The 25,347-nt window shown below is 48.2% G+C and overlaps 1 protein-coding gene across 2 annotated transcripts in view; it reads left to right on the forward strand.

The window, feature by feature from the left end:
• Positions 1-6,630: 6,630 nt before the first annotated feature.
• Positions 6,631-25,347, forward strand: part of Bicd2 (BICD cargo adaptor 2) — a 47,646-nt gene continuing 28,929 nt past the window's right edge. The window contains exon 1 of one of the 2 annotated variants that reach the window (XM_006992284.3): positions 6,631-7,375. In XM_006992284.3, the coding sequence (XP_006992346.1) occupies positions 7,136-7,375 (240 nt within the window). In that variant the 5' untranslated portion in view covers positions 6,631-7,135. The remainder of the gene's footprint in view (positions 7,376-25,347) is intronic. The other variant, XM_006992283.3, reaches the window with a different exon arrangement.

The raw sequence follows: 25,347 nt of genomic DNA on the forward strand, positions 1-25,347 counted from the left end.
AAAGAAAGAAAGAAAAAAGAAAGGAAAGAGAAAGAAAAAGAAAGAAAGAAAGAAAGAAAGAAAGAAAGAAAGAAAGAAAGAAAGAAAGAAAGAAAGAAGGAAGGAAGGAAGGAAGGAAGGAAGGAAGGAAGGAAAGAAGGAAGGAAGGAAGGAAGGAAAGAAAAACCCTTAAGCCCTTCCCCCCCAGCCCTTCCCCAGATGGGGTCCTCGTAACGCATATGGCCTGCAGAGGTCCAAGACACCTTGTGCAAGGGCCCCGAGGCTGAGGCTTGTGGCTGACACCTCTGTGCTCAGGGGCTGAACCCCGGTCTCAAGACTTCTTCCATTCTGTTTAAAATCGCCTGTTGAAGGAGACCTTTTTAATTTGGGAGCTCTCACTCTCCCCACCTTAGATCAGATGTCACACCTAAGAAACCACTGCTTAATCCAAGGACACAAAAATCTACACCTGTTTCTTCTGGAGTAGTATAGTGCTAATTTTAATCCTAGTTGGGCTTAATTAGCATCTGACGTGAGGTGGTTCTGACTTGACTCTTTGGCATCCTTTCTGGAGCGTTTGCTCACCATGGGTTAGTTCCCAGGTTTTCAACTCTATCCCATTGGTTGGTAGAGTTCTAGAAAACAAACAGAGCCACCTGGGGTTCGGGCAGGGTCCAAGTTGAATCTGTGGATCAGCTAAGGAGTAGGTCAGAGTTTTACAGGACAAAAAGGTTCTCTGTGAAGCTGGGAGAGGCACTGGCAGACAGCCTAACTGTTGGCTGATAGTCCCAATGGGCTGTCTCATCCAGAGCTGTCTTGGCTCAAGCCACGGGACCCCATGCCCCCAGATACATGAGCAAAGAAGAGGAGGTCAGGGCAGGAACACCCAAGGGAGAGGAGTATCCATTTGCTCATCAGCCAGGAGGGAGAGGAGAGGAAGTGTGAAAGCCAGCTCCCATCCAAGCTCTGTCATTGAGTGACCATGTGCTGTGTGTGTGTGTGTGTGTGTGTGTGTGTGTGTGTGTGTGTGTGTGTGTGTGTGTAGGTCCAAGAACAACTTGTGAAGTCGGTTCTCTCCTTTAATCATGTAGGTCTGGGGATTGAACTCAGATCATCAGTCTTGGAGCAAGTGCCTTTACCCTTTGAACCATCTCACTAGCCCACAAAGTTAATACCAAGGCCCAGGCCTTGGAGCAGGGTAAATAAATGCTAAAAAGGCTGTTAAGATCTCCAGTACCACTAGTGATGTGTCTGAGCCCTCCAAGGCCTGACACAGAGGAGTTTGTTGAATGAGTGAGGTTCAGATTTAAGCCAATGACTGTTTGCTGTCATACAGCATGGGTGTTCAGGAATCCAATGTCACGCACCATTCTTCTAGGTTAGCCAAGCATACCCAAGCAGGCTGCCACCTGAAGATGAGAGCACTTTGCTCCTAGGCCATCAAGGAGGTGCTCATATGGGCAAGGGCAGCTCTCCAGGCCAACGGCGAGTAGGAAGAGCCCAACAATGTGCCCCATGTGGGTCAAGTCCCAGCCAGGGCATCTTGGTGCAGGACTGGTCAGCTTTGTCTGGGATGTCTGTGACATTGGAGCCTTTGCTCACAATGGCATAGCAGGGTGATAGGGAGAAATTCACCCCTCTTTGCCCCTAGGGCTTTTGCAGTCCCTTGCTAGATAAGGCAGGCCACGGTCTGCATTTCTGGTAGGAGCCCTAACCGCTTGCTTCGGCTCTTCTCTGCCAGGCGGCCTCCATCCTCTTGTACATTACCTACTTTATCACCAGAGGGTATGCTGTTGTTGGTTGGTCTTTGGTCTTTTTTTGGGGGGAGGGCCCTGCAACAAGTTCCCAAGTAAACCACATCCAGAGGCTTATTCTTAATTATAAATACCCGGCCTTAGCTTCTTTTGTTTCTAGCAAGCTTTTCTTAAATTATCCCATCTCTCTTTTGCCTCCGGGCTTTTCCCATTCTCTTACTTTTGTAAACTTTACTCCGTGGCCTGCTGTGTAGCTGGGTGGCTGACTCCTGGAGCCCTCCTCCTTCTCTGGCTCCTCCATCTTTTTTCTTCTCTCTCCCACATTTCTCCCTCTATTTATATTCTCTGCCTGCCAGCCCCGCCTATCCTTTCTCCTGCCTCACTATTGGCCGTTCAGTTCTTTATTAGACCATCAGGTGTTTTAGACAGGCACAGTAACACAGCTTCACAGAGTTAAACAAATGCAACATAAACAAAAGCAACACACCTTAAAATAATACTCCCCAACAGTGCTCACTTCCAGGGAGTAGTGCTGCATTAGGTGTAAATGGAGGCAAAGTCTTTCTGTTCTGATACCTGATGCCCAATGCCCAGCAGCCACTCCCCAAATTACCACACAGAGGCTTATATCCAAATTACCACACAGAGGCTTATATTAATAATAAATGCCAGAGAAACCCTGTCTCGAAAAAAAAAAAAGTATTTTGCCGGGCGGTGGTGGCGCACGCCTTTAATCCCAGCACTCGGGAGGCAGAGACAGGTGGATCTCTGTGAGTTCAAGGCCAGCCTGGGCTGCAGAGTGAGATCAAGGAAAGGTGCAAAGCTACATAGAGAAACCCTGTCTCGAAAAACCAAACATAAATAAATAAATAAATAATGCTTGGCCAATGGCTCAGGCTTATTAACTAGTCTTACATTTAAATTAACCCATTTCTGGGCCTGGAGATATGGCTCAGAGGTTGAGAGCACTGACTGCTTTTCCAGAAGCCCCGAGTTCAATTCTCAGCAACCACATGGTGGCTCACAACCATCTATAATGAGATCTGGTCCCCTCTTCTAGCATTCAGGCAAACATGCAGGCAGAACACTGTGTACATAATAAATAATTAAATCTTTTTTAAAAATTAAAAAAATAAATTAACCCATTTCTATTAATCTATGTATTGCCACATGGTCAGTGGCTTAATGATCCTTTGATATCTTGTTCCTTGGGTGACCGGCTTTAGTCTGCCAGACTCTGCCCCTCTTCCTCTGAATCCTCAGTTTGATTGTTCTGCCTAAAGTTATCCTGCCTTGCCATAGGCCAAAACAGCTTTATTATCAACCAATGGGGCAATTCACATTCACAGTGTACACAAGGACCATCCTACAGCACTTCCCCCTTTCTGTCTAATCAAAAAGAAAGGTTTTAATTTTAACGTAGTAAAATTACATATAACAAAACAGTTATCAAGCAAGAATTATAGTTACAATGTTTAGTCTATTTGTATTTGACAAAACCAGAGAAAACACTCAATTATCTATCTTATTAATGTCTAAAGTTTTACATCTAATTTACCTTTTATTTAACCAAGAAAATTTATAACTCTATCTAGTTTTCAGTTCTATCAAAGACTCCAGAAGGACGAAATGTTATCTAATGACTGGGACATTAGGTTGCCTGGACAGTCATCCAAAGTTCCTCTGTAACAATGGGGCATCCATCTTTGGCCTACATGCTTGGCATAGCTGAAAGACTTTTCTCAGAAGCAGGAAATTTTGAAGGACTGACCTATCTTGTTTTGGCAAAGTTTGGTAGTTGCTTTTCTTACGTCCAGCTGTCCAGTTTGGACAGTAACTGTCAGCAATTGAGGCAAGGGCAGTTTCTTTGCCCACATGGCTAGCTTTTGCCATAAAGAAAGCAAACTTCATATGGAGTTTCTTTGATGCCCATCATCTTCTCTGAAATAGATTGGTGTTGCCAGGAGCAGATGTGTCTCACTGTCATGAAAAGTCTAAGTTATTAAAACATTTTAAATGCCATATTCTGTAGGGCTTTGAAGTGTTTGAAGATTATCTATCTGAAATATATCTTTGTATAGTTAGAAAACATAACTATAAGTTTTTACATTTTTAAATGAGCTGCATGAACATAATACCCTAAACAAGAGTAGAAATATACATACAGTATAACAAAATTAACTTTAAATTTACATCAATAAACTAAAATCCATGTTAATGTAAAATATTTGGGGATTAATAGTTGTTTTTTGGATTAAAGTAGATTCAATAACCTACCCTTTTTTCCCACCATAGTCATCTATCCTTTCTTCCCATCATTTTTATGTCAATTAGATCAGACTATATGAGAGGAATCTCTTGGGACCCTGACAGGAGTCCCAGATATGGGCCAGAAGATGCTGGGCCTTTTCAAGGTTCCTGCCCTCCTGGAGCTGACATTCTAAGGTGACCCACAGCACTCAACATAAGGAAGCAACTAAAGCCCAGAAAAGGAATCAACACTTGGATGGTGTGAAGAGATCTTTTAGAGCGTGTACAGCTTTGGAAGTGGTTGTGACATCTTAACTTTGTCATGGGAGGGAGGGGGAGAGGTGATGTCAATGATTCAGACAGACGTGATTGTTCTGGGGCTGGGGAATGGCCATTGGGATATTCTCATGCAGTATTTGCTGAGGATCACCGTGCCTTCTATTGCTGGGAAGAGACACCATGACCACAATAACTTTTTTTGTTATTGTTTGTTTTTTGAGACAGAGTTTCTCTGTGTAGCCCTGGCTGTCCTGGAACTCACTCTGTAGGTCAGGCTGGCCTTGAACTCAGAGATCTCCTTGCCTCTGCCTCCCAAGTGCTGGAATTAAAGGCATGCACCACCACCGCCTGACCACCTTAACTCTTATAAAGCAAAATATTTAATTGGGGTGGGTCGATTACAGTTCAGAGGATTAGTCCATTATTGTCATGGTGGGAAGCAAGGCAGCATGCACACAAACATGGTGCTGGAGAAGGGGCTGAGAGTCCTTACATCTTGACCCATAGGTAACAGGAAGTGGTTTGAGACACTGGGCATGGTTTGAACATATATGAGACCTCAAAGCCCACCCCTACAGTGACACATTTCCTCCAACAAAGCCACACCTCCTGATAGTGCCACTTCCCATGAGCTTATGGGGGCCAATTACATTCAAACCGCTGCACAGGGTGTCAGCCTTGGCTGGCAGCATGAATGGATGAGGGGGTGGGAAGTCAAGGTCAATACCTAGGATTTGGTAATGGACCTCTGTTTCCTCATTCATAAAACATGGTGTGAGCTGGACTTTATTTTTTTGAACTGGACTTTTGAGAGCACTGAGTGAACTGATGCAGGTCAAAGACTTGGCAAGGTTTGCGAGCTAGGGAGACCTCAAGAGGTGGCCCATCATCTGGGGTTGGGGAGATTCATCTAGTTTTATTTTTTTGTGGGTTCCCTACTTGTACATCCTCGATGTGGAGTCCTCTGGATCTCTTCCTGCTGTCACCTCCTCAGGGAAGTATTTCCTGGTTCCCCCAGCCCTACCAGTGACAAACTGGGTCCTAGAATACTTGCTCCTGGCCCTAACCTTGCTGGTCAGCACTGTCCCTGCTTCAGGAAGGAAGCCCATAACAGTAGTGATCCACCCTCTGTATCTCAACATGCCTGCCATCGCCTTGTCTTCAAGTTCAAAGTTGTCTGGTCAGTTTCTGCACAGATGCTCAAGGCTCTCCCCCTCCCTCCTCACACTTGCCTCATAGACAGGTGGGGGTGGGGGGCGTTCCCAGTCAGGCCAGCTGGGATAGGTGCAGCTTCTGTGGAGCTCTGCGCTTGTTGGAGCAAGGTTTGTTCCTTCAGAGCCTTCCTCCCTGGGAACAGCTTGCATGGGTCTGATATGTGGTGGGCCTTTCAATGTAGAGCCAGGACTGTCCTAGACAACTGGGGGGTTGGCTAAAGAAAAGAGGGACTGGCACACGTCATTTACGCAGCTCTTTTTGTGTTTGAAACAGGGTCTCTCTATGTAGTCCTGGAATTTGCTATGTAGCCCAGGCTGGCTGTGGATTCATAGGGATCCTCCTACCTCTGCCTCCTAAGTGTTGAGATTAAAAGTGTGTTCCACCATGCTCAGTCTATGTACTGCACAACTCTTGTGTTAACCCCAGATTTTCTTTTAATCTTTGTGTGTGAAGTGGGTCTGTGTTCCTGTGTGTGCACAAGTGCTCACATGCAGATGGGAGTCAGAAGACAACACCCAGTTGTCAATTTTTAGCTTCCATCTTATTTGAGACAGGGTATCTTTGTTTATTTTCTTTTCATACACCAGGCTAGCTTCAAGAGATTCTCCGGTCTCCACCTCCCATCTTGCCTGGAGAACATTGGGATTATAGACAGTGCTTTATGTGGGCTCTGGGGATGCAAATTTAGATCCTTGCGCTTGCTCAGCAAGCGCTTTATCCTCTGAGCCATCTCTCCAGCTGACCTCGATGTTTTATGGTGGTCGGCAGCTGTAGGGTGTGGTGTTTGCGGGGGTGGGGGGGCAGTGAGAAGAGAATAAGCAAGCGTGTTATATCCAAGCCACCATGGGAGGAGGGAAGTTTTATTTAGATTTATAGTGAAGAGTACAGCTATGCTTGAAATAATCTGTCATGCCGAAAACGGGGGATAGACAACATTTAAACACTGTATATGACACTGTGCTCATGGAAGTGCCTTCATTTCCATGAAAGAATATCCTAACGGACTGTGGGACAAGAGGAAGCAGTGTCCGGGTTTGGGCTCCCGAGTCCCTAGCGTCGGGTTGTCTACATCCTCTTGGCAGTGCCGGAGACGCGCCGCAACTCATTCAAATCTCGCATAGAGCGCGCGCCACAGTCTCACGAGCCATGCCCTGACGTTGTAGGACACGAATCTTACTCGTGGTATCCACAGCTCGGCTCGCCTTATTCTACAAAGGCTGGGAGGGCGAGGCTGGAGGTTCCCCGGGTGGCTGCCGGGTCCCTGGGCTCGGGTCGTTGGCACCCCCAATTCTGTCACGTCAGCGGCGCCGGCCAATCACCGACTGAAGCCAAGCGGGCGCGGCGTACAACCGGCCAAGGAGTGAGCGCGAAGCAGGACTACATCTCCCACAATGCTAAGGAGACGTAGGCTGGCATCATGCTAGGACCACGCCCCCTTGGGATTTAGACCAATCCCAGCCGCAGGCCAGGCGGGCGTAAAGGACCACGGGTTATGTAGTCCATGCGCAGTGGGACTGCAGCCCCCAGTGTTCCCCGCGCGTTAGGGAGGAGTAGTGCGGCGGCGCGGGCGGCCGTCGGGGCTGGGCGGCGGCGGCGGCAGCTAAGAGGGCCCGGTTTGTGGGAGCCAAGGTGGGAGCCGGCCTCGGCGCGCGGCCACCATGTCCGCGCCGTCGGAGGAGGAGGAGTACGCGCATCTCGTGATGGAGGCACAGCCGGACTGGCTGCGCGCGGAGGTGAAGCGGCTGTCCCACGAACTGGCCGAGACCACGCGTGAGAAGATCCAGGCGGCCGAGTATGGGCTGGCGGTGCTGGAGGAGAAGCACCAGCTCAAGCTGCAGTTCGAGGAGCTCGAGGTGGACTATGAGGCCATCCGCAGCGAGATGGAGCAGCTCAAAGAGGTGAGTGCCCGGCTGCGACCCCCGCCTGGGGCGCTAAGGTCACCCTGTAATGTGGTGGGAGGTACCAGGGGTGGGGCAGGGAACCCAGAGTTGCGGCCCTGGGCAGTCGGGGGAGAGTGAGCGAGCTCGGCCTCCTCCGGCGGCCAGTGCTAGGCTGAGGGTGGTCCAGATTCTCTGCAGTCCCATGCACCCGCTAGTTTTCTCGGCAGGCCTTGATGGCCCTTTCGTTAAGGTCTGATGCTCTGCTGTGGTCGTTGCTGCCTTGGGTGTGTCTGTGTAGGTGGGGGTCGAGCAGATGATGCGCTTACAGCTGAAGCCATCGATGCAAGGCTGACCCTCTGGGAAAGGCCGAGCCTGGGCCTGGGTCTGCTTGGCCACTATTTGTCACCTTCAAGCAAATCACTTCCTCTCTCTGCATTTCATCTGGTTTCATGACTGCCTGAGGCTGGGAAGGAATGGATACAGGGCTGAGTGAGTCGTGGCTCCTGGTTGCCTGTGGCCCTCGACAGGCTGGATTTCTCCGTATCCATTCCATCTGTGACTTAGCTCTGGCTCGGCTACCTGCTTTTTCCTCATCTCGTTAATGGTGCTCTCACCGCTGGGATACATGGCTTCCATCGACCACTTCCTGTCTTGCTCTGCCTCCTGGACCCTGTCGGTCCGTGATGTCTATATTCCTTTGTAGGAAACATGGTGCTTTGTGTCATCCCAGTGTGGGGAGAGAGATGAGACCCCCAAGCTGGCCAAGAGCTTGGGGAAGGGCAGTAGGAGGGACCTGGGGAGGCGTGATGGGATGATTTTAGTGTTAGTGTCGCCGATCCTTCTTGACTTCCCAGCCTTGTTCTGGAGACTGTGGAGAAATGCTTTTTGAGAGAAAGACACACAGCCCTTCCCTGTTGCTTATGATGTGGCCATGGGTGCAAACTCTCCCCAAGCCTTAGCTTCCACCTCTGCAAAATAGGGGTGCAGCTTTGCCAACCCAGAAGTATTGCTCTTAGTATTCTGTATTAGGAAAGGCCTGGCATTGGGCCAGGCAGGTAGCTTGTTAGATTATCTGGACCGTTCCCTTCCCCATCACACTCAGTTCTGGTCTTGGATATTGGTCACAGGCTTATCTCCTCTGGTACTTCCCAGTCAGCCTTGGATAGGCCTGGACTCTTCAGAGCCTCTGTTACTTTTCTGAGGAGTGAATCCTGAAGGTCTAGGTAGAGCAGGCCTGGGTGAGTACCAGAAGTGACTGCTTCTTTGGGCAGGCAGGAATTGGGTCCTCACACAGAACCTCAAATCCATTGTCTGTCAGAGGACATGAGTGACTTTCCCGAGCCAGGCTCCACTGGCCGTGCCAAGAGGAGCAGAACGGGCACCCTTCCCTTCTCTTGGGGTCAAGTGATGTGACAGATGAAGGTTGGGGCTGTGAAAATCTGGGGTGGGTGTGCCCTCATCTCATGTCTGGTCTTCTGTCTGGGGCTCCCCCTCCCCCTTCCTTGGTCCTCCTGGCAGGTAGCAGCTGTTAATTAGAGTGCCGCTCCCTTTGCACAGATGGATAGGCTGTCTTCCCACTTCTGGTGGAATGCCACTTCCTCGGAAGTCCACTGTCCTCTTCTGAATTAACAGGTTTCCTTCAGTAGGATTTGCTGTGAAAACAGGCTATTGGGGACCTATCCAGCCCCCACCTCAGTGACTTTAATTTGTCAGTTCTCTGCAGTTATAGTTATGGGTACAATCATTTTATGGTACAGTGAAGAACCATGGCATGCATACAGCCTTGTCTTTATCTGGAGGGAAAGCTCTTAGGAGATGAGAAAGAGGTGTGATCTGTTCTCTAGGTGCTCCTTAGGTGTCTATTCAGCCTAATGCCACCTCTTGGCTCATCCCCACATGGGCTGTACAGGCCATGGACAGACTGCCCCTCTCCCCTTGGTAAGGTGGGGTAATGTTTCTTCCAGAAGTTCCTATTAGAGTCTCGAAGAGTATACCAGCTTCAGAGGGTGCTGCCAAAAGTTTGTGCCAATTTGTTTCCTGTCAATATTGTGTCTGTCCCTCACACCCATGCCAGAGCAGGCCCTTGTCAAACTCATTAATTTTGGTCAGTATTGTATTTAAAAATACTAACTTCTACTTTAAAAAAATTAAGTTAAGGAGACAGTGTATGTGGAAAGTTTTCTCCCATAGAGAGGTGAACCATCTTAATTGTTTGTTCCTGTAGCTGTGGTAGATTTAGTAACTAACAAGTCATGCCGTGGTTGAGTTGCTTGTATTCCTGCCTGCATTTAACGATGAAAGTCTTTGAGGTGAGGAAGCTGGCTTACCCAGGTGAAAGGGTTTATGACCAGAGCTAAGGAGAGGCTTGTGGTAGGTGAGCCGACTCAGTGTTGGCCCCGCTGTCTTTATTTCTGGGTGAATGGCTGTGTCCTGCTGACAGCCATGGCCAGGGTGTTGACTGAGGCTAGAAGTAGAGAGGATGTCCAGTGGTCCATTCTGCTTATTTTTTGGTGTTGAGTCAGGAAGGGCCTCGTCTGTCCCAGGTCATGCTGTGCCCTCTTTCCTTATCCAGCATGGTGGGATAGAGAATATTTCAGCCCCATGGTGTTGGTCCTGAGTGGCCACGGAACAGCTTGCTATATCCTTAGCTGCAGCTTTGGGGATACAGGTATGTTGGGCTGGCAGAGCAGGGTAGTTACTGTAGGTGAATGGGCTGAGTTCAGGTTCCCCATCTCTGTCATGAGAAATTCCCAGGAGCAGTTTCTGCTCCACCTGGGCTTGGCCCAAGACACACCCTCACTGCGGTCCCCTGTCACTTCTAGAGGTGCTGAGTTCTATGCATCATCATGCCCATGTGGGTGGAATCCAGCACCAGGCTGGGCACAGTACCTGGCACCCAGTAAATGCTTTGTCAGCCTAGCTCCACCTCAGTCGGGCCTCAAGCTCCTCACTGTGCTACATGTAGCCCCTCCCTATGCCTGTTTGTCTTGCTTGAATGTCTTTCCTTGCCACCTCTGAGGGCTGCCCTGTGTGTCATGCCTTGCCAGTTTGCGGGACCACCCTGCTCCTCCCTTCTTCCTGGAAGTCCCACTCACTTCTCAAGCTTAGACACTCTCTGGCAGGTCTTTTGACTCTGGGCTTGCGTGAGTTGCTGTTTCCAGCACTTTGCACCACTTGAGGCAGGGGTGATGAAGGGATTAGCAGAGGATGCACTTCAAGGTGCATAGATTGGTGCCCTACCCAAATGAGGCCCAGTCTCCTGGAGTGTTTGCTTCCAGAGAGGGGAAAGTCCTGGTTTCATTTTAAAGGAGTAAGGGGTTCCTCTGTTCCTCTGACATCCTCAGACTGTCATTTTATCCATTTCTTGAGCAGACAGATATTGGGGGCAGACACAGGAGCCATAAATGTGTTTTGTGGTGCCAGGTGGGGTATCAGTAATCTACTGTTTGTGTGAAGGTGATTGACTTGAGAGTCTTGCAGATCCTTGAGGCAGTTGCAGAGAGGCAGCTACAGGCATCTAGACAGTGGCCTTGTGGTCCCACTTCTGCTAGTGACTGCTGGATGACTGCCCTTCTTCTGGGCCAGCCTATCTAACCACCAAATGTGGGGCAGGGGGTCATGAAGGAATTTGATAGGGTTCTTCTGCTTTTAACAATGTCTTTAGCCGCCACATCAGACAGACCCTGCTGTTCTGAGGGGTATGGGAATCAGACACCTGTACCTGGCAGAGAATCTGCCCCAGGCATGTGAATGGCTGCTCCAGGCCAGCACTGCCAGCATGTGGAGGTGTGGCCTTGGCTACCTTCCACTGGGCACAGGGCTGGCACAGCTGCGATGGAGCAAGCCTGTCTTCAGAGATGCCAAGCATACTTTGAGGCTTAGCAGGTGGGGCCAAAGGAGGCCCAGGCCCAGTCCTGGGAGCCCACAGCTCTCAGGAGAGCCAGCAGGCCTCAGAGAAACCAGGCATTGCCTGAGCAAGAGAGGAGGCTAGTTGCATGTGGTGCCCAGTCCTGTAATGCCAGAGGGGCGTTTTGGGACCCTGCCTGGGTTCTCAAGAACTGTGTGGCCTTAAATGATCCACTCCTTTGTCTAGGCCTTGGTGGCTTAATAATGGTGCCTGTCACTACAGTCTGGCACACTAGAAACACTTGGGTGGTCACTGTCCTTTTCTTTGGTCTGAGCAGCCACCCTTAGCAAGAGCCCTGGCCCTGGTTCATGTGGCATTCCTGCTGGGTTCACTCACGGACCCAGGTCTCTGAGTGTGGAGAGTAGATATGTTCTTGCCAACTGGGGCGACACCCCCACTTGTCAGCCCTTTTTTTCATATGTGGACCGGATGACAGGCTGTTCTGCATGTAGGGTAAAGAATGATTTCATTTCTTGGCATTCTCTGCCATGTTGTGATGGCAGCATGTGAGACTCATGACCATGCAAGCTCAGGTAGGTGAGGTTTGGGCTCGAGGCCAGGCCCCTTTTGGTTTAGTGTTCAAAGAAGTTCCTCAACCCACTCTTGAAACAGAAAGTAGTGTGACCATCTCCTTCCTCTCTAGACCAAGCCTGGAGGTGGACAGAGGTGGAGGCTCAGGCCAGGGCCCCTCACTTCCCTGAAGTCCTATACCTGCTCAGGTGGGCGATGGCATTGAGGAGAGCAGGAGTGGAGGGCCACCCCACTCCTTCGAAGTCACTGTGTTTAACATGGTATATTTTAGCAGCTTCAGAATAGAGAGCAGAGCAACGACTGTCTGTGGTAGAACCCTGCAGTGAGGGAAAAGTGGAATATTGGGCGTTTCTCCTTGCTGGTTCCTCTTCCCATGAGTATGCGACAGACACTATGATACAGGGAAACCATGGTGCATCTGTCACAGTTGTCAAAAAATAGATGAGTTGTGTTTTTGTGACTTATTTGTTGTTGTTGTTGTGGTGGTGGTGGTGGTGGTGGTGGTGGTGGTGTGTGTGTCTTTTGAGACAGGGTTTCTCTGTGTAGCCCCGACAGTCCTGGAACTTACTTACCAGGCTGGCTTTGAACTCACAGATCTGCCTGCCTCTGTCTCCGCAGTGCTGGGATTAAAGGCAAGTGCCATCACGCCAGCCTGCAGAGTTAGTTTTAAGCAAAGCCAAAGTAGAGAGAAGGATACAGTGGACCCATCCATGCTCCTGCCTGTACATGCAGCTTCTGGCTGTGGCCAGTCTTGCTTCTGTGCCTCAGTTCATCTTGCTTTGTTACTTCTGTAGCAGTGGCTTTGTTGAGAAAGTAAGGAGTGTTTTCCTACAGAACAGGATCTATTGAGTTTTCACACCAGAAACCTAAGGATTCCTTAATGTTGCCTGAGCAGCAGCACTTCAGTTTTTCCATTGGCTCAATTGAGATTTCTAGAGTTATTTGTTCCAAAGTGACTGGTATGTGGAGAAACGATATAAGAATAATGGGAATTTTACATTTGCCTGTGTGTAATTTCACTCATGAAAAACACCAAAGGGGTTGGAGATATGGCTAGTTTGGTAGAGTGCTTGGCTAGCAGGCATGAATCCCTGGGTTTGCTCCTCAGTGCCTCATAAAACAGGGTGAGATGGTGCACGCCTGCAATACCAGCTTTTGTGAAGTAGAGGCAGGAGGGTCAAGGTCAAGGTCATCCTCAGATGCAGGTTCAAGTCCAGATTGAACTACATGAGATCCTGTCTCAAGTAACACTAGTGAGCACAGAGCCCCAGATACAGCTGACCTAAGCCATGTAAGAACACACTTGCACATCTGATTGGATACTTTCTGTACCAAGAGAAAGTCTGCCTCTCCTCACCTCACAGAAGCTCCAGAGCTGCCAGCCTATGACACCACATCCACACCAGCCCCTCAGCACCTTGTTAAAACTAAGTGTCATATGCCAGAATTTCTGTTTTAACCATTGACTGTTAAACTGTGTGCTGCATTTTTATCATTAATTTAAAAATAAATCACGTTAGCACCATTCTAGATTTATAGAAAAATTGCAGATAGTGCAGAGAGTCTTGGTGTGGACATCCCCCCTGTCCCTCTCATTCATGTCGTACATTAAAGTTATGAACCGATACCAGGGAGTTGTCATAACGCCTGTGCTTGTCTGGGTTGTCTTTGCTTTTCTGTGGTGTCCTCCTGCTAACCCAGGATCTCACCTGGGTCTCACATTTGGTCACCATGTCTTCTCAGGCTACTTGAGGGTATGACAGTTCTCAGATATTCCTTATCTTTGGTGGCTTTGAGTTTTAAGGAAGATTGGTCAGATGTTTTGTAGAAAGTCACTGGCAACATTTGCTACTTGATTTTTTTTATTTATTTTTGAGTAGGTTTGCATTTCGGGTTCCTGGGAGAACAGTCATAGCCCTGTCTTGTCGACATGTCAGGTCTGTGCTTCGTCATAGCTGTTGTTGACACCTGGCTGAGACTCATGGGGGTGGGCGGTGTGTGGAGTGCAAGGGATTGGTTTTCAAGATGGCCAAACAATTCTTTATGACACTGGAAGGGCATGAAAATGATTTTATGCACTTGTCAAAACCAGGTAATGTGGAAAAAACCACAAAGAAAGCAATGTGAAGTTCTGAGACAGTGTCTCGTGTATCAGTCTTCACAGATTCCTCCACATTAGAGTTGCTCCTTTCCCACTTTCCACCCAGAGCTCTGGGAAGGAAGTCAGCAGAATGTTCAAGGTCAGTTTTACATAGACTTGGCCTTATTTAATATTTCTTTATAATAAAATTAAAATATTAAATAATATTTCTTGATTATTTTATACGTATAGATACATTGGACTTTTATATTATTCTGTGGGTTGTAATAGCTTCACCTCTTACCATCCTGACATGCTCTATTATTGTGACTTTCTTTCTTTGTTATTAAACATTTTGTGTTCATGGCAGGGACTAGTGTGCAGGTGCACCTATGTGTAAAGGTCAGGGGTAATGTTGGGTGTTTTCTTCAGTTACCCCCCGCCATACTTTTTGGACAGGGTTTTTCACTGAACCTACAGTTCACTGATTTGGCTAGCCTGGCTGGCCAGCAAGGCCCCTCCCTACCATTCTCCTGTCTGCCTCCCTAGTTAGTGCTAGGGTTATTGGTGCCGTTGAAGTTATTGAAGTCACTTGAACAGCAAGAACTTTACTGACCTCACCATCTCTCTAACGGCCTTGTTAAGCATCTTTTTGACCTTTCTGATATTATAGGATGTTCCAGACATATGTTCTCTACTTAGTTCTGAAACTAGCCATTTCTCCCAGGAAGCTCTAGTTGCCTTAGATGAGAAAGGAACTAGAAACAAAGGTCTAGTTGCTCATTGTACCAAGGTATGGCTAGTGCTAGGCCCTTTCAGCTACAGAGCAAGTAGTGTTATCCCCCGAGTCATGTACACGTATATCTGCAAATATAAAATCACATTACTGCATCCAGCTTCATCCATCACCACATGGGTCATTCTCACCACCTGCTTCTCTGGAACTTCCTACTCCAGCAGGGAGACGCCTGGCACCCACCATCTGTCACACTGTAACTTACTGGTCCTAGTTCACATGTGCAGGTGTCCAGAAGGTTCATTTGTGCCCCAGTAGGCTGCTTCATCAGCCTTTTGCCTTTACTGTTTGGATTTCACATTTTCAAACAGTTACGTACCCCATTGTGATAGTTCTGCACCCCTCATTTGCAGTTGAGATTGTTTGGCCACATTCCATATTCCATCCTAGGATCCCCAATATAGTTTCTAAAATGTACACATATATTCACATTTACTCACTGGTGCATGAGACACTGCTTCAGAAAGCTGGCTTTGCGTGTGTGTGTGTGTGTGTGTGTGTGTGTGTGTGTGTGTGTGAGAGAGAGAGAGAGAGAGAGAGAGAGAGAGAGAGAGAGAGAGAGAGAGAGATCTGGCTTTGACCAGGTTCATAGTATCGTGTGTGTACCCTTCCAGTGTCATACAGAATTGCTTACCACCTTGAGAAAGAAGCCCTTGTAGTGCATGCAGTTCACCTGCTTACCTTCGCCTCCACCAACTCTTTGCCAGCCGCGGATCTTTTCATCCTCTCTATAATGCTGTTTTATCAGAATGCCATACAATTGGAACCATGGAAGATTCATCTGTGTCTTTATCTTTTCTCATGTTTGACCAACTATTCACCCATTGAAGGGTATTTTGGTTGCTTTACTTTTTTCAATTATGAATAAATCTACTGTAGACAAGTTTTCAAATCATTTGGGTAACTATGTGAGTGAGGTTTAAACTCTGTTTAGCTGTGTAAAAAGCAAAGCTCTCTTCCGAACTGGCTGGTCCATTTGGTATTTCCATCAGCAGTAACTGAGAGCACCTGCTGCCCCCATTCTTGGTAGCACCCCTACTGTTGTTGGATAGTGGCCGTATGAATATGTGCACAGTGGAATGTGGTTATTGTTTAATTGGCGTTCTCTGGGGATGCATGGCCCTGGGCATCTTTTCACCCTTTCATTCCATCATTATTATTATTTTGCCATGCTGAGATTGGAACCCAGGGCTTTTTTCATATGCTCCTTTGCCATCAGTATGATTTGATATCTTTCCTGGTCTGTTGGTCATTTTCAACCCAGTTGCTTGCTTTTATTCCATTCTAAGCCATCTAATCAGCATATGTATAGCCACAGCAAGCACTTAGCTATTTTGAGTCTAAGTCCTAGATCATACTAGTCTTTTCAGTATCTTACTAGTGTCTTAGACAGGCTTTTTTAATTTTATGCTGCTCTTGCATCTGTGGATCATGTTTATAGTGTTTCAAACTTCATAACCAAACCCAAGGTCCTGTAGATATTTCTTTTATTTTAGCTACCTTCATAGCTCTACATTTTTCATGTGAGTCTCTGGTCTATTTTGAATGAACTTTTGTGAAGAGTTTGGGGCTGTGTGTGATTACTTTGTGTGTGGGTGTCCAGTTGGTTTGGCATGGCTAGTGCCTTTGCTCCTTGTCACATCATTTGATACTGTCTGTATGGCTCTGTTTCTGGGCCCCTGTTCTGTTCCATTGAGCTGTGTGATTTTTCTTTTGTCAATGCAGTGCTGTTTTAACAGTATGTTAGCCACTTTATTGTGCTTCTATCTTTTTAAATTTATACACACACACACACACACACACACACACACACACACACACACACACACGCACACACACACATCATGCCTGTGTGCTTGGAGGTCAGAGGACAACTTATGGGAGTCAGTCCTCTTTCCACCATCTGGGTTCTAAGAATCACACTCAGGTCATCAGACTTGATGGGCTGTCATCCCAGCCCCTCTATTTATTTTTTATGTTCTGTCTCAACCCGTCTTCCTCTGAAGCCCTGTAGTTTTTCTTTATGTATAGTGTAGTGAGTTTTAGGAACACCTGTGTAATGCAAACCAAGGCCTGGCTCTTCCCCGCCTTCCTGACTGAGGCTTGCCAGTCCCTGGAATGCTGGGGTTACCCTTGGTCATTGACAATTAATGATAGTATTGTTTGGTGTTTAGTCTTGAGAAAAGGTAATAAATAGGATTTCCCCCAGTAGATAATGGATAGATTTTTTTTTCATAAGCAACGAGTGTGACATTTCTCTTGTAGTGTGTCCCCATGCTCTTGCTTCTAAATCTGTCCACAAGATGTTTCTGCGTTGTTTTCTTTCTGCCTACACTCAGCTGAGGATGCCCTCACTCCTGTAAGCAGCCTATTGTCTGAGCCATGTGTATTTTGATCATGACAGCCATTAAGGGAGGGGATCAGCTGCTGGGCTCCAATTCTGCTGATCTGGCCCTCCTAAAGGTGTCAGGTTACGGTGCATTTGAGTCAGATGCTGTCATTTCAGTGTCAGACCGTCTTCATGGAGTGCCTGCTGGTACCTGCTGTCACAACCTCCCTCTGGGAGTCCTTTCTTGCCCCTTAACTGGTTCCTTGTCTCATCTTCACTGAAGACCTAGGGCTCAGCCACCCTTGGACAGTTGCCTCCTGTGCCTGCCCCTCTACACTGGGGCAGGTGTATGTATGCTTGCATAAGGATCTCTGTTTATTCGGGTGGCTCTCTGAACTCCAGACAAGATCACCCCAGGTCTCCTGTGTCATGGTGTCCTGCTGTCCCATGCCTGAGACTTCTTGATCAGGAGCATAGCTGCTCTTGGTCACACTTCCTTTCTCCTCATCCTTTGGCTGTGCCTCAGTTTTCACCATGGGTTGCCTTTCTCCCTACTTGTTATGAGCTGGAGTCTGAAACACCATCCTACTCTCAGAAATGCCAAGGGGGAGTGAGGGTCAGAGGCCTCTCCCCCCACTCCACCAAGAAGTCATCTTGGTTTGGCGACTTGAGCTTGTCTGCACCCTTCATTCGTGTCTCCCCCACTTTAAGGACCCCACATACAGCCCCATACTGTACATTCTTGGTGAGGAGTTGTAAGGATGGCTTTTCCCAGACATCAGCTGTGGTTTGCATTATGGCTGCTGCTGCAGCTGCAACCAGGGTTCTTGCTATCATAGCTGACTCCATCTTAGTCCTCTTCTATTGCTATAACAGAACATCTCAAGGAGAGGGCTCATTTGAGCAAATGGTTCTGGAGGCTGCAATGTCCAAGAGCACCTGCACTTGCTGGTCCTCTGCTGAAGGCCTCCTGCTGCTCAACTCCTGGTGGAAAGCAGGGGGAAACAGGTGTGTGTGTGGCTGCATAAGAAGCACTCGTCATTCTCGAAGACTACCCTCTTGTGACCTTTCGGTCTCCTGTTAGACCCCACCTCCCAGCACCGATGTCAAGCTGAAGCAGACTATGACATAGTCTCCAAAAGAGGATGTCCAGGGTGACAGTGTGAGGGTCATGTGACAGCATGAGAAGGAATGGAAGGCTCCCTAGGGTTAGCTGACAAGGGTTACAAGGCATGATGAGGCCAAGATCTCTGAGCTGGGATCGAAGGCCAGACAGCTGTGGTCACTCTTTCAGGACACACAGTCCCAGCATCCTTTAGTCTGAGCCTAATGATATCATTTCAAGGTATGCAAGTCTCTTAGGACAGGGATCTGCCCGTAGAGGATCAGGGTTAGATGTGTACCCAGGGTGTATGTCACCACTGCATCCTGGGACAGTGCTACAGTGCTGGGATGTTGTCCACAGGCTTAACCACCATCTAGAACCGTCAGAACTGGAAAACTAAGCATGTCTGCCTTTACAGCTTGTGATGGTTTCTCAATTCTCCTTGGGCTCTTTCCTTGTTATTGGTCCTGTGGTGAGAAACCCTCTAGGGTCTGAATGGAGGTGGCCTATGCTTGAGATTCTCCTCGAATTTTCTGACCACAAGCCTCTCTGATTTCTTTTGCTAAAACAGGCTAGTGAGGTGGTGAGGGCTAGAGACACTAAGAAAAGCAGGCTGCTGCCACACGTACCTCTGGTCTGTAGCCTGGCTTGGTTCAGGCTGCTCTGCCTGCCTGTGGAGTTGTCTTCCTCTGGCCCAGAACAGATGTGAGCTGGAAGCTGTCCATGGGGCCTCTAGGCCCCTCCTTCTGTCCTGACCACAAGCCACCAAATGGAAGTCCCGTGTTGAGCCAGCTGCTGTGGAATATGACGGCTGGTCCCCAAGCCCCAGTGCTGGGCTCTGTGTCCTTAGATAGGGAAACCAGGGTCTCTAGGGACTTATGCCAGTCCCAGGGCTCAGCTGGCAGGAGGCTGCCTGCTGACACCAGGGCAATTAGGGTGTAATCTTCTCTAAATGGCGCCCAATTCTGGCTAAATCCCTTCTGCCCAGGGATGAATCCCCAGTTTTCTAAAAGCAGCTTAACATTTGGACGCTGCCCAGGGCAGCTGGGGTTCTCAGTTGGCAATGGAATGGCCCCTGTGGATTGACACAGGCCTTGGGGAGTGGAGGGGGACCAAGACAGACAAGGACCAGAGACAATCACTGAAGCCCTATGCTGTTTTGGAGTGCCTCCAGGGCCCCTGGTCCTAATGATCCTCACAGTCATAAGCATATGGCTCCTTGGAGAAAGGAAATCATTTGGTGGCTGCCTCAGCTTTTTGCTGTGGGCAGGATGTGTTTTTGGAGAGGCCTGGGTTTGGTGGGCCTCCTGGGTTTGGTGGGCCTGTTAGGCTGTGGGGTCAGGCAGAGGTAGGTGGTCATTGTGTCCACATAGCTCCTGACTTCCTGGAAGCCCTTACTTTTCTCATAGAGACTTTGCTGCAAAGAGAGAGATGGGTTTTGATAGTAAAACACACCCCTGGTGATGCCCTGAGGTGAACTGCTCAGCCTTTCTGAGCCCTAGTTGGCTTACCTGTGAGATGGGGACATAAAGGTTCTCTTGTGCATGAAACCCCTTCCCTCCTGCTGTCTCTGGTGTCCTTGTGCCCTGCATTGCCCATGCCTGCTCAAGAAGTCCTTTAAACAATGGTGGGGAGAGGTGGGTGATCTTGGGAGTCCTCCTTAGAACCTTCTCACACAGTAGGAGTCAGGGTGAACAGCTGGCTGGGGTGGGGTGGCGTAGAGTCTCCCATGATGTTTCTAGGGTCCCTTTAAGGGAGTTGGCAGGTTTACTTGCCCAAAACTGCCTACACACAAATCATGTGGGACTTTAAAAACTCAGACCACACGCAGGGTGATTAAATCATCAGTGGTATTGATGTTTCTGAAATAGTCCTAGGGATCTAGGTAGGAGTTCAATCACTGGGTATCTGAAACTTGCCAACATTATCCATTGATTATGATTTGACCCGTGGATACCAAGGGCCATCCAGGAATGTGCATGAGCACAGGAGGTATGAACTTCTTGCATTATAGTGCACTAGGCAGCTGCCCCACCTCACTATGTTTTGTTGGGGTGGTCCTGCCTCACTTCCTGCAGGGTTGAGGGTGGTGTTGACCCAGAGGGCATTCTGCTGTTTGGGATTGCTGCTGAACTTTGCGTTACTGCCTAAGCAGGTCTAGCCCTCCCTGCTGACCCTGGGCCAATCCTGTGTCCTGAACTATGCTTAGAAGCTCCTCACATACAGGTTCCCATGAGGAAGGCAGAGGGTGGTGCTGCTTCCAGGAGTGTGCAGGGGCTTTGGAAGGGGCTCCAGAGTGCAGGCCCACTTTTTGGAGGAGGGTCTGAGGCTAAGCGCTTCTTCTTCTTCTTTTTTTTTTTTCTTTTTTTTTTTGTTTTTCAAGACAGGGTTTCTCTATGTAGCTTTGCGCCTTTCCTGGAACTCACTCGGTAGCCCAGGCTGGCCTCGAACTCACAGAGATCCACCTGCCTCTGCCTCCCGAGTGCTGGGATTAAAGGCGTGAGCCACCACCGCCCGGCCATGGCTAAGCGCTTCTTTATAGGACTGCCTGACTCTCCATACTGGCCAAGACAGTGACCATTGCTCTTGGCAGGAGTTGTATCATGTCCCTTCTGGACCTCAGTTGACACCTGGTTCTGAGGTGTGGCCTAATTGAAATACAGGAGGGAAGTCTTAGGGCTCTTTCCAGCCGTCCAGAAAGCTCTTTATTCATATATGATCTTGGTAGGCCTTCCTTAGAGGCTGCTAGGAGACCCTGCTGCTCACTGTTGGGGTGAGTGTGAATCACTGTGAGGGAGAACTAGTTTTAAATCAGGCTGGATTTTTAGGGCAGCCTTTGGCTCCAAAGGTGTCTGTTCTATAGTGGGCTGCTATTCAGATGACTGTTAGCTCTCATTGTTTTAAAAGATTTATTTTATTGTTACTGGAGAGATGGCTCATGGTTGAGAACACTGGCTACTCTTCTAGACGACCCAGTTTTAGTTTCCAGCACTCAAATGGAAGCTCACAACAGTTTGTAACTCCAGTCCCGCGGCTCTGATGCCCTTTTCTGACCTCTGAGGCACCAGGTACACATGTGTTGCACAGATACACATTCAGACAAAGCATTCTTCATCAAATAAATAAATAAAAATTTTTAAAAGGTTTCATTTTTTAATTATGTGTATCTGGCTAGATAGTGGTGGCACACACCTTTAATCCAGGCACTTGGGAGGCCGAGGCAGGTGGATCTCTGTGAGTTTGAGGCCAGCCTGGTCTACACACAGAGAGAGAGATCCAGGACAGGCACCAAAGCTACACAGAGAAACCTGTCTCGAAAAACCAAACCACACCAAACAAAACAAAAAATGAGACCCACAGTGGTACACACAGTAGCTACAGCTCACTCTCGTGAAGGTTCACACCCAGTACTTTCTGCTCTGCTGCAGTGACCAGTGTGGTTCTTATCACCCCCGTGGTGGTGCATGTTGGGAGTGAGCAGTAGCACCTGTGGACCATGTGCCAGGCTTGGTGGTGATGTTTGCATAGGTCACATCTTCCGTTCCACACATGCATGGCCAGGCTGCCAGTGAGGAGGGGCCTTCACTTCTTGCTGTGGCCTGTTAACCTTGTGTCTAGGGAGGCAGGTGTCAAGAGGGAATTGGTTTTCTGTGGGAAGCAGGGTGAGACTCAGGACTGTCAGAACATGTTTTGCTTTGTCTGAAAGAGGCCTTCCTGCTGCTAAGTCCAAGCTTCCCAGGATCCAGGCCACACCACAGGTGTGCCTGCTTTGGACAGAGGCATTCCCTATTCCCCAGAGGATTCTGAGAAACAAGCAGGGCTTGGTCGGGCTCTGGGACTTCCGTCTCATAAGTCTCAGGCTTTTTGCTCTTTCTGTCAGACTCTCTTGGGGAAGCTTGTTTGGAGACAAGTGTTCTCATAGTTGTTTTCTCAGTTCCAAAAGGAGCTAGCATTCCTGTGGGAAGCTAGTGAGCTTCTGTCAGGGCAAACTGTAAAGTGCAGTGACCCTGAAGATTATTGCTTTTCTTCTTTGGGCCCACTCTTGCTTCCCTTTGAACAGCTATTTGTCATTGTCTTCTGGGCCTTCACCAGAGCTGGAACAAGCTGTGCTTAAGCCTGAGTTGTCTTCATATGGAGCAGCCCAAGGCTGGTGGAGTTGATGTGACTGGAGGTTGGGAGGGAACACCTCAACTTAGCAAACCTGGTAAAGATGCCTCAGAGACTGCTCAGGATGTGTTTAGAGAGTCTCACCTTCCACTGTACTTTCTGCCTGCCTGTGTTGGGACCCAGGCCTTTCTGTCTTCGATCCAGGTCATTACTGGGATGGAACAGGCAGGAGCTCCATTCTCTAACTCTATGTCCCCATCCAGATCTATGCGGAGTTCACCATGAGGGTCTTTCTGCAGGTGCATCTGTCTATGGGGTGAGTTTGTGTACACTGTGGACTGTATACCTGCAGTCCATTTTTTGGCACCATTACCTGTCCAGTCTGGTTTTTTGTTTTTGTCTTTTTTTTTTTTTATTTTGAGATGGAGTCTCTCATTAGTTGCCTTTGAACTTGAAACCCTCTGCTCCTGCCTCCCTTGCCTGGTTCTGTGATGTTTTTGAGATCGGGTGTCACTGTTAGTTCTGGCTGGCCTGGAACTTGCTATATTGACCATGCTGGCCCCAAACTCTGAGATCTCCGTGTCTCTGCCTCCCGAGTGCTGGGATTAAAGCCTGCACCGCTACGCCTACTTGGTTCTATGTTCTTTTTTTTTTTTTTTGGTTTTTCGAGACAGGGTTTCTCTGTGTAGCTTTGTGCCTTTCCTGGAACTCACTCTGTAGCCCAGGCTGGCCTGGAACTCACAGAGATCCACCTGGCTCTGCCTCCCGAGTGTGGTTCTGTGTTCTTATATCAAGTTTTTTTTTTTTTTTTTTTTTTTTGGTTTTTCGAGACAGGGTTTCTCTGTGTAGCTTTGCGCCTTTCCTGGAGCTCACTTGGTAGCCCAGGCTGGCCTCGAACTCACAGAGATCCGCCTGCCTCTGCCTCCCGAGTGCTGGGATTAAAGGCGTGCGCCACCAACGCCCGGCTTTATATCAAGTTTTTTGTTGAAAGTACATTTATGGAAATGTGATCTTTCATCTTGTCTGTGATGCCATCTGTTTCATTAATCATGGGTAATTGAACTCCATGGAGTGGATTCAGACTTTAAGTATGTTTGGCTTGGGTTTTTATTAACTTTTAAACTATAATTACATAGTGCACAGACATCCAGATGCATGCGTGTGTGTTGGCACCATCGCTAGTCACCTGTAGTTTGGCTCCCTTTCTTTTTACACTCCAGGAGCTGGAGTGACCACAGCTCTATGCTCCATGCCTAGTGTGCCTAGTGTGTGTTCCAGTAACACTTTAGATACCAGTCCCTATTGTTGGGTTATTCTTTTTTATTTATTTTTTTATTTATTTATTTTTTTTTATTTTTTATTTTTTTTGGTTTTTCGAGACAGGGTTTCTCTGTGTAGCTTTGCGCCTTTCCTGGAACTCACTTGGTAGCCCAGGCTGGCCTCGAACTCACAGAGATCCGCCTGCCTCTGCCTCCCGAGTGCTGGGATTAAAGGCGTGCGCCACTACCGCCCGGCTATTCTTTTTTATTTAAAAAAAATTGTTTTTACATTTGTGTATATGTGCATGGGCAACTACACACAAGAACACACATGTATATACATGTGTGTAAAGGTAGGAGGACAACCTGGGAGCTGGTACTCCTTCTATCATGTGGGTTCTGGGGATCAAACTCAAGGTTTGGTGGGAGGAATCCTTAGGACTTACTAAGCCATCTCACTGGCCCAGGCTATTTTATTGAAATGTAATTGACTTTCTGTTTATTTTAAAGCCTTATTTGTGGTAGTTTTTTAAGGATTTATTTTAATTTTTGTATATGTGTGTAGGTCTGTGCACATGCACGCAGTGCCTGCAGAGGTCCGAAGAGGGTCATGTGAGTGCTGGGAACTGAACCCAGGTCCTCTACAAGAACAAGTGTTCTTAACTCCTGAGCCATCTCTTCAATGCCCACCCCCTGTGTTCATATTTAAAGCTAAAGTGAGCTATCACTGGTGTCTAAGACTTACAGAAAATGCCCAGATTGCAGTTGTACAGTGAATGCAGCCAATGAGAAAGTAAGAAGGCATGTGTGGTCAGCCTCCTGTGGGCTGCTCTCTAGGTAGGTCTTCATGAGTAGCTGACACTATGAGCTGATCACTTGCAGTGTTTCCCATGGAGCCACACATTGCCTGTTTGGGGTGTGTTTGTAGCATTTACATTGTGGGGTTGATCCTCACTGTAGTGCCTGTAGGTTGTTCACACTTCTTGCTGCATGGTGATTGCCTGGGGGTGTATCATACCTTCCTCACCCAGTGTCAGATAGACCACATTTGGGTCATTTCCATCATGGGGCTTTGGAATGCTTACGTGGATGGCAGATGTCCATTTCTTCTGGGTGGAATGGCTGGACAGTGGGTGGGAAGCCCACCAGATAGCACAGCAATGTGCAGAGCACCTATCCTCACTGCAGGCACTTGGCATTACTGCTGCCTTTAGTGCAGCCCTTCTGATCAGTGCAGTAGACTTTTGCTGGGCTGTTTGCCTTTTCCGTGGATGGGTTTCCTGTTTCTGACAAATGAAGACCAGAAAGAGCTGTTATGACCTTCATTAGGTGTCTGAGCATCTTCCTTATTCCTGGGAATCAAGGTGTACGTGTATCCTTTCCCACCAGGCAGCATCTCTGGCACAGTGCTGAGGAACGAGACAGCAGTTGGGAGAGGGACAGCTCTGATCTAATTGTGCTTCTCCCCTGTCACAGTCTTGACCTCTGGGAACTGGATTTCTTCCTCCCTAAAATGGGAACATGAGTTCTTAGAATCATGAGGTAGGGACTGAATGCAGTAATATACCTTAGGAGATCTACACATTGGTAGCTGCTATTGTTACTAACAATCAAATGAAAAAGACCTCACACCCACTAAGGTGGTTGTTGTCATAGACAAACAACAAATGCAGCACACGTGAGGACAGACTAGAAGGTTGCTTCTCTGCAGGTGGAGTGTACAGCAGGGTATCCCCTGGGAAATGGTTTGGGCCCTTGAAGAAAGCCATCCTGAGCTGGGCAGTGGTGGCGCACACCTTTGATCCCAGTACTTGCGGGCAGAGGCAGGCAGATCTCTGTGAGTTTGAGGCTAGTCTGCCCACAGAGCGAGTTCTAG

Source organism: Peromyscus maniculatus, chromosome 5, assembly GCF_049852395.1.
Source record: "Peromyscus maniculatus bairdii isolate BWxNUB_F1_BW_parent chromosome 5, HU_Pman_BW_mat_3.1, whole genome shotgun sequence".
Taxonomy (NCBI): Eukaryota; Metazoa; Chordata; class Mammalia; order Rodentia; family Cricetidae; genus Peromyscus; species Peromyscus maniculatus.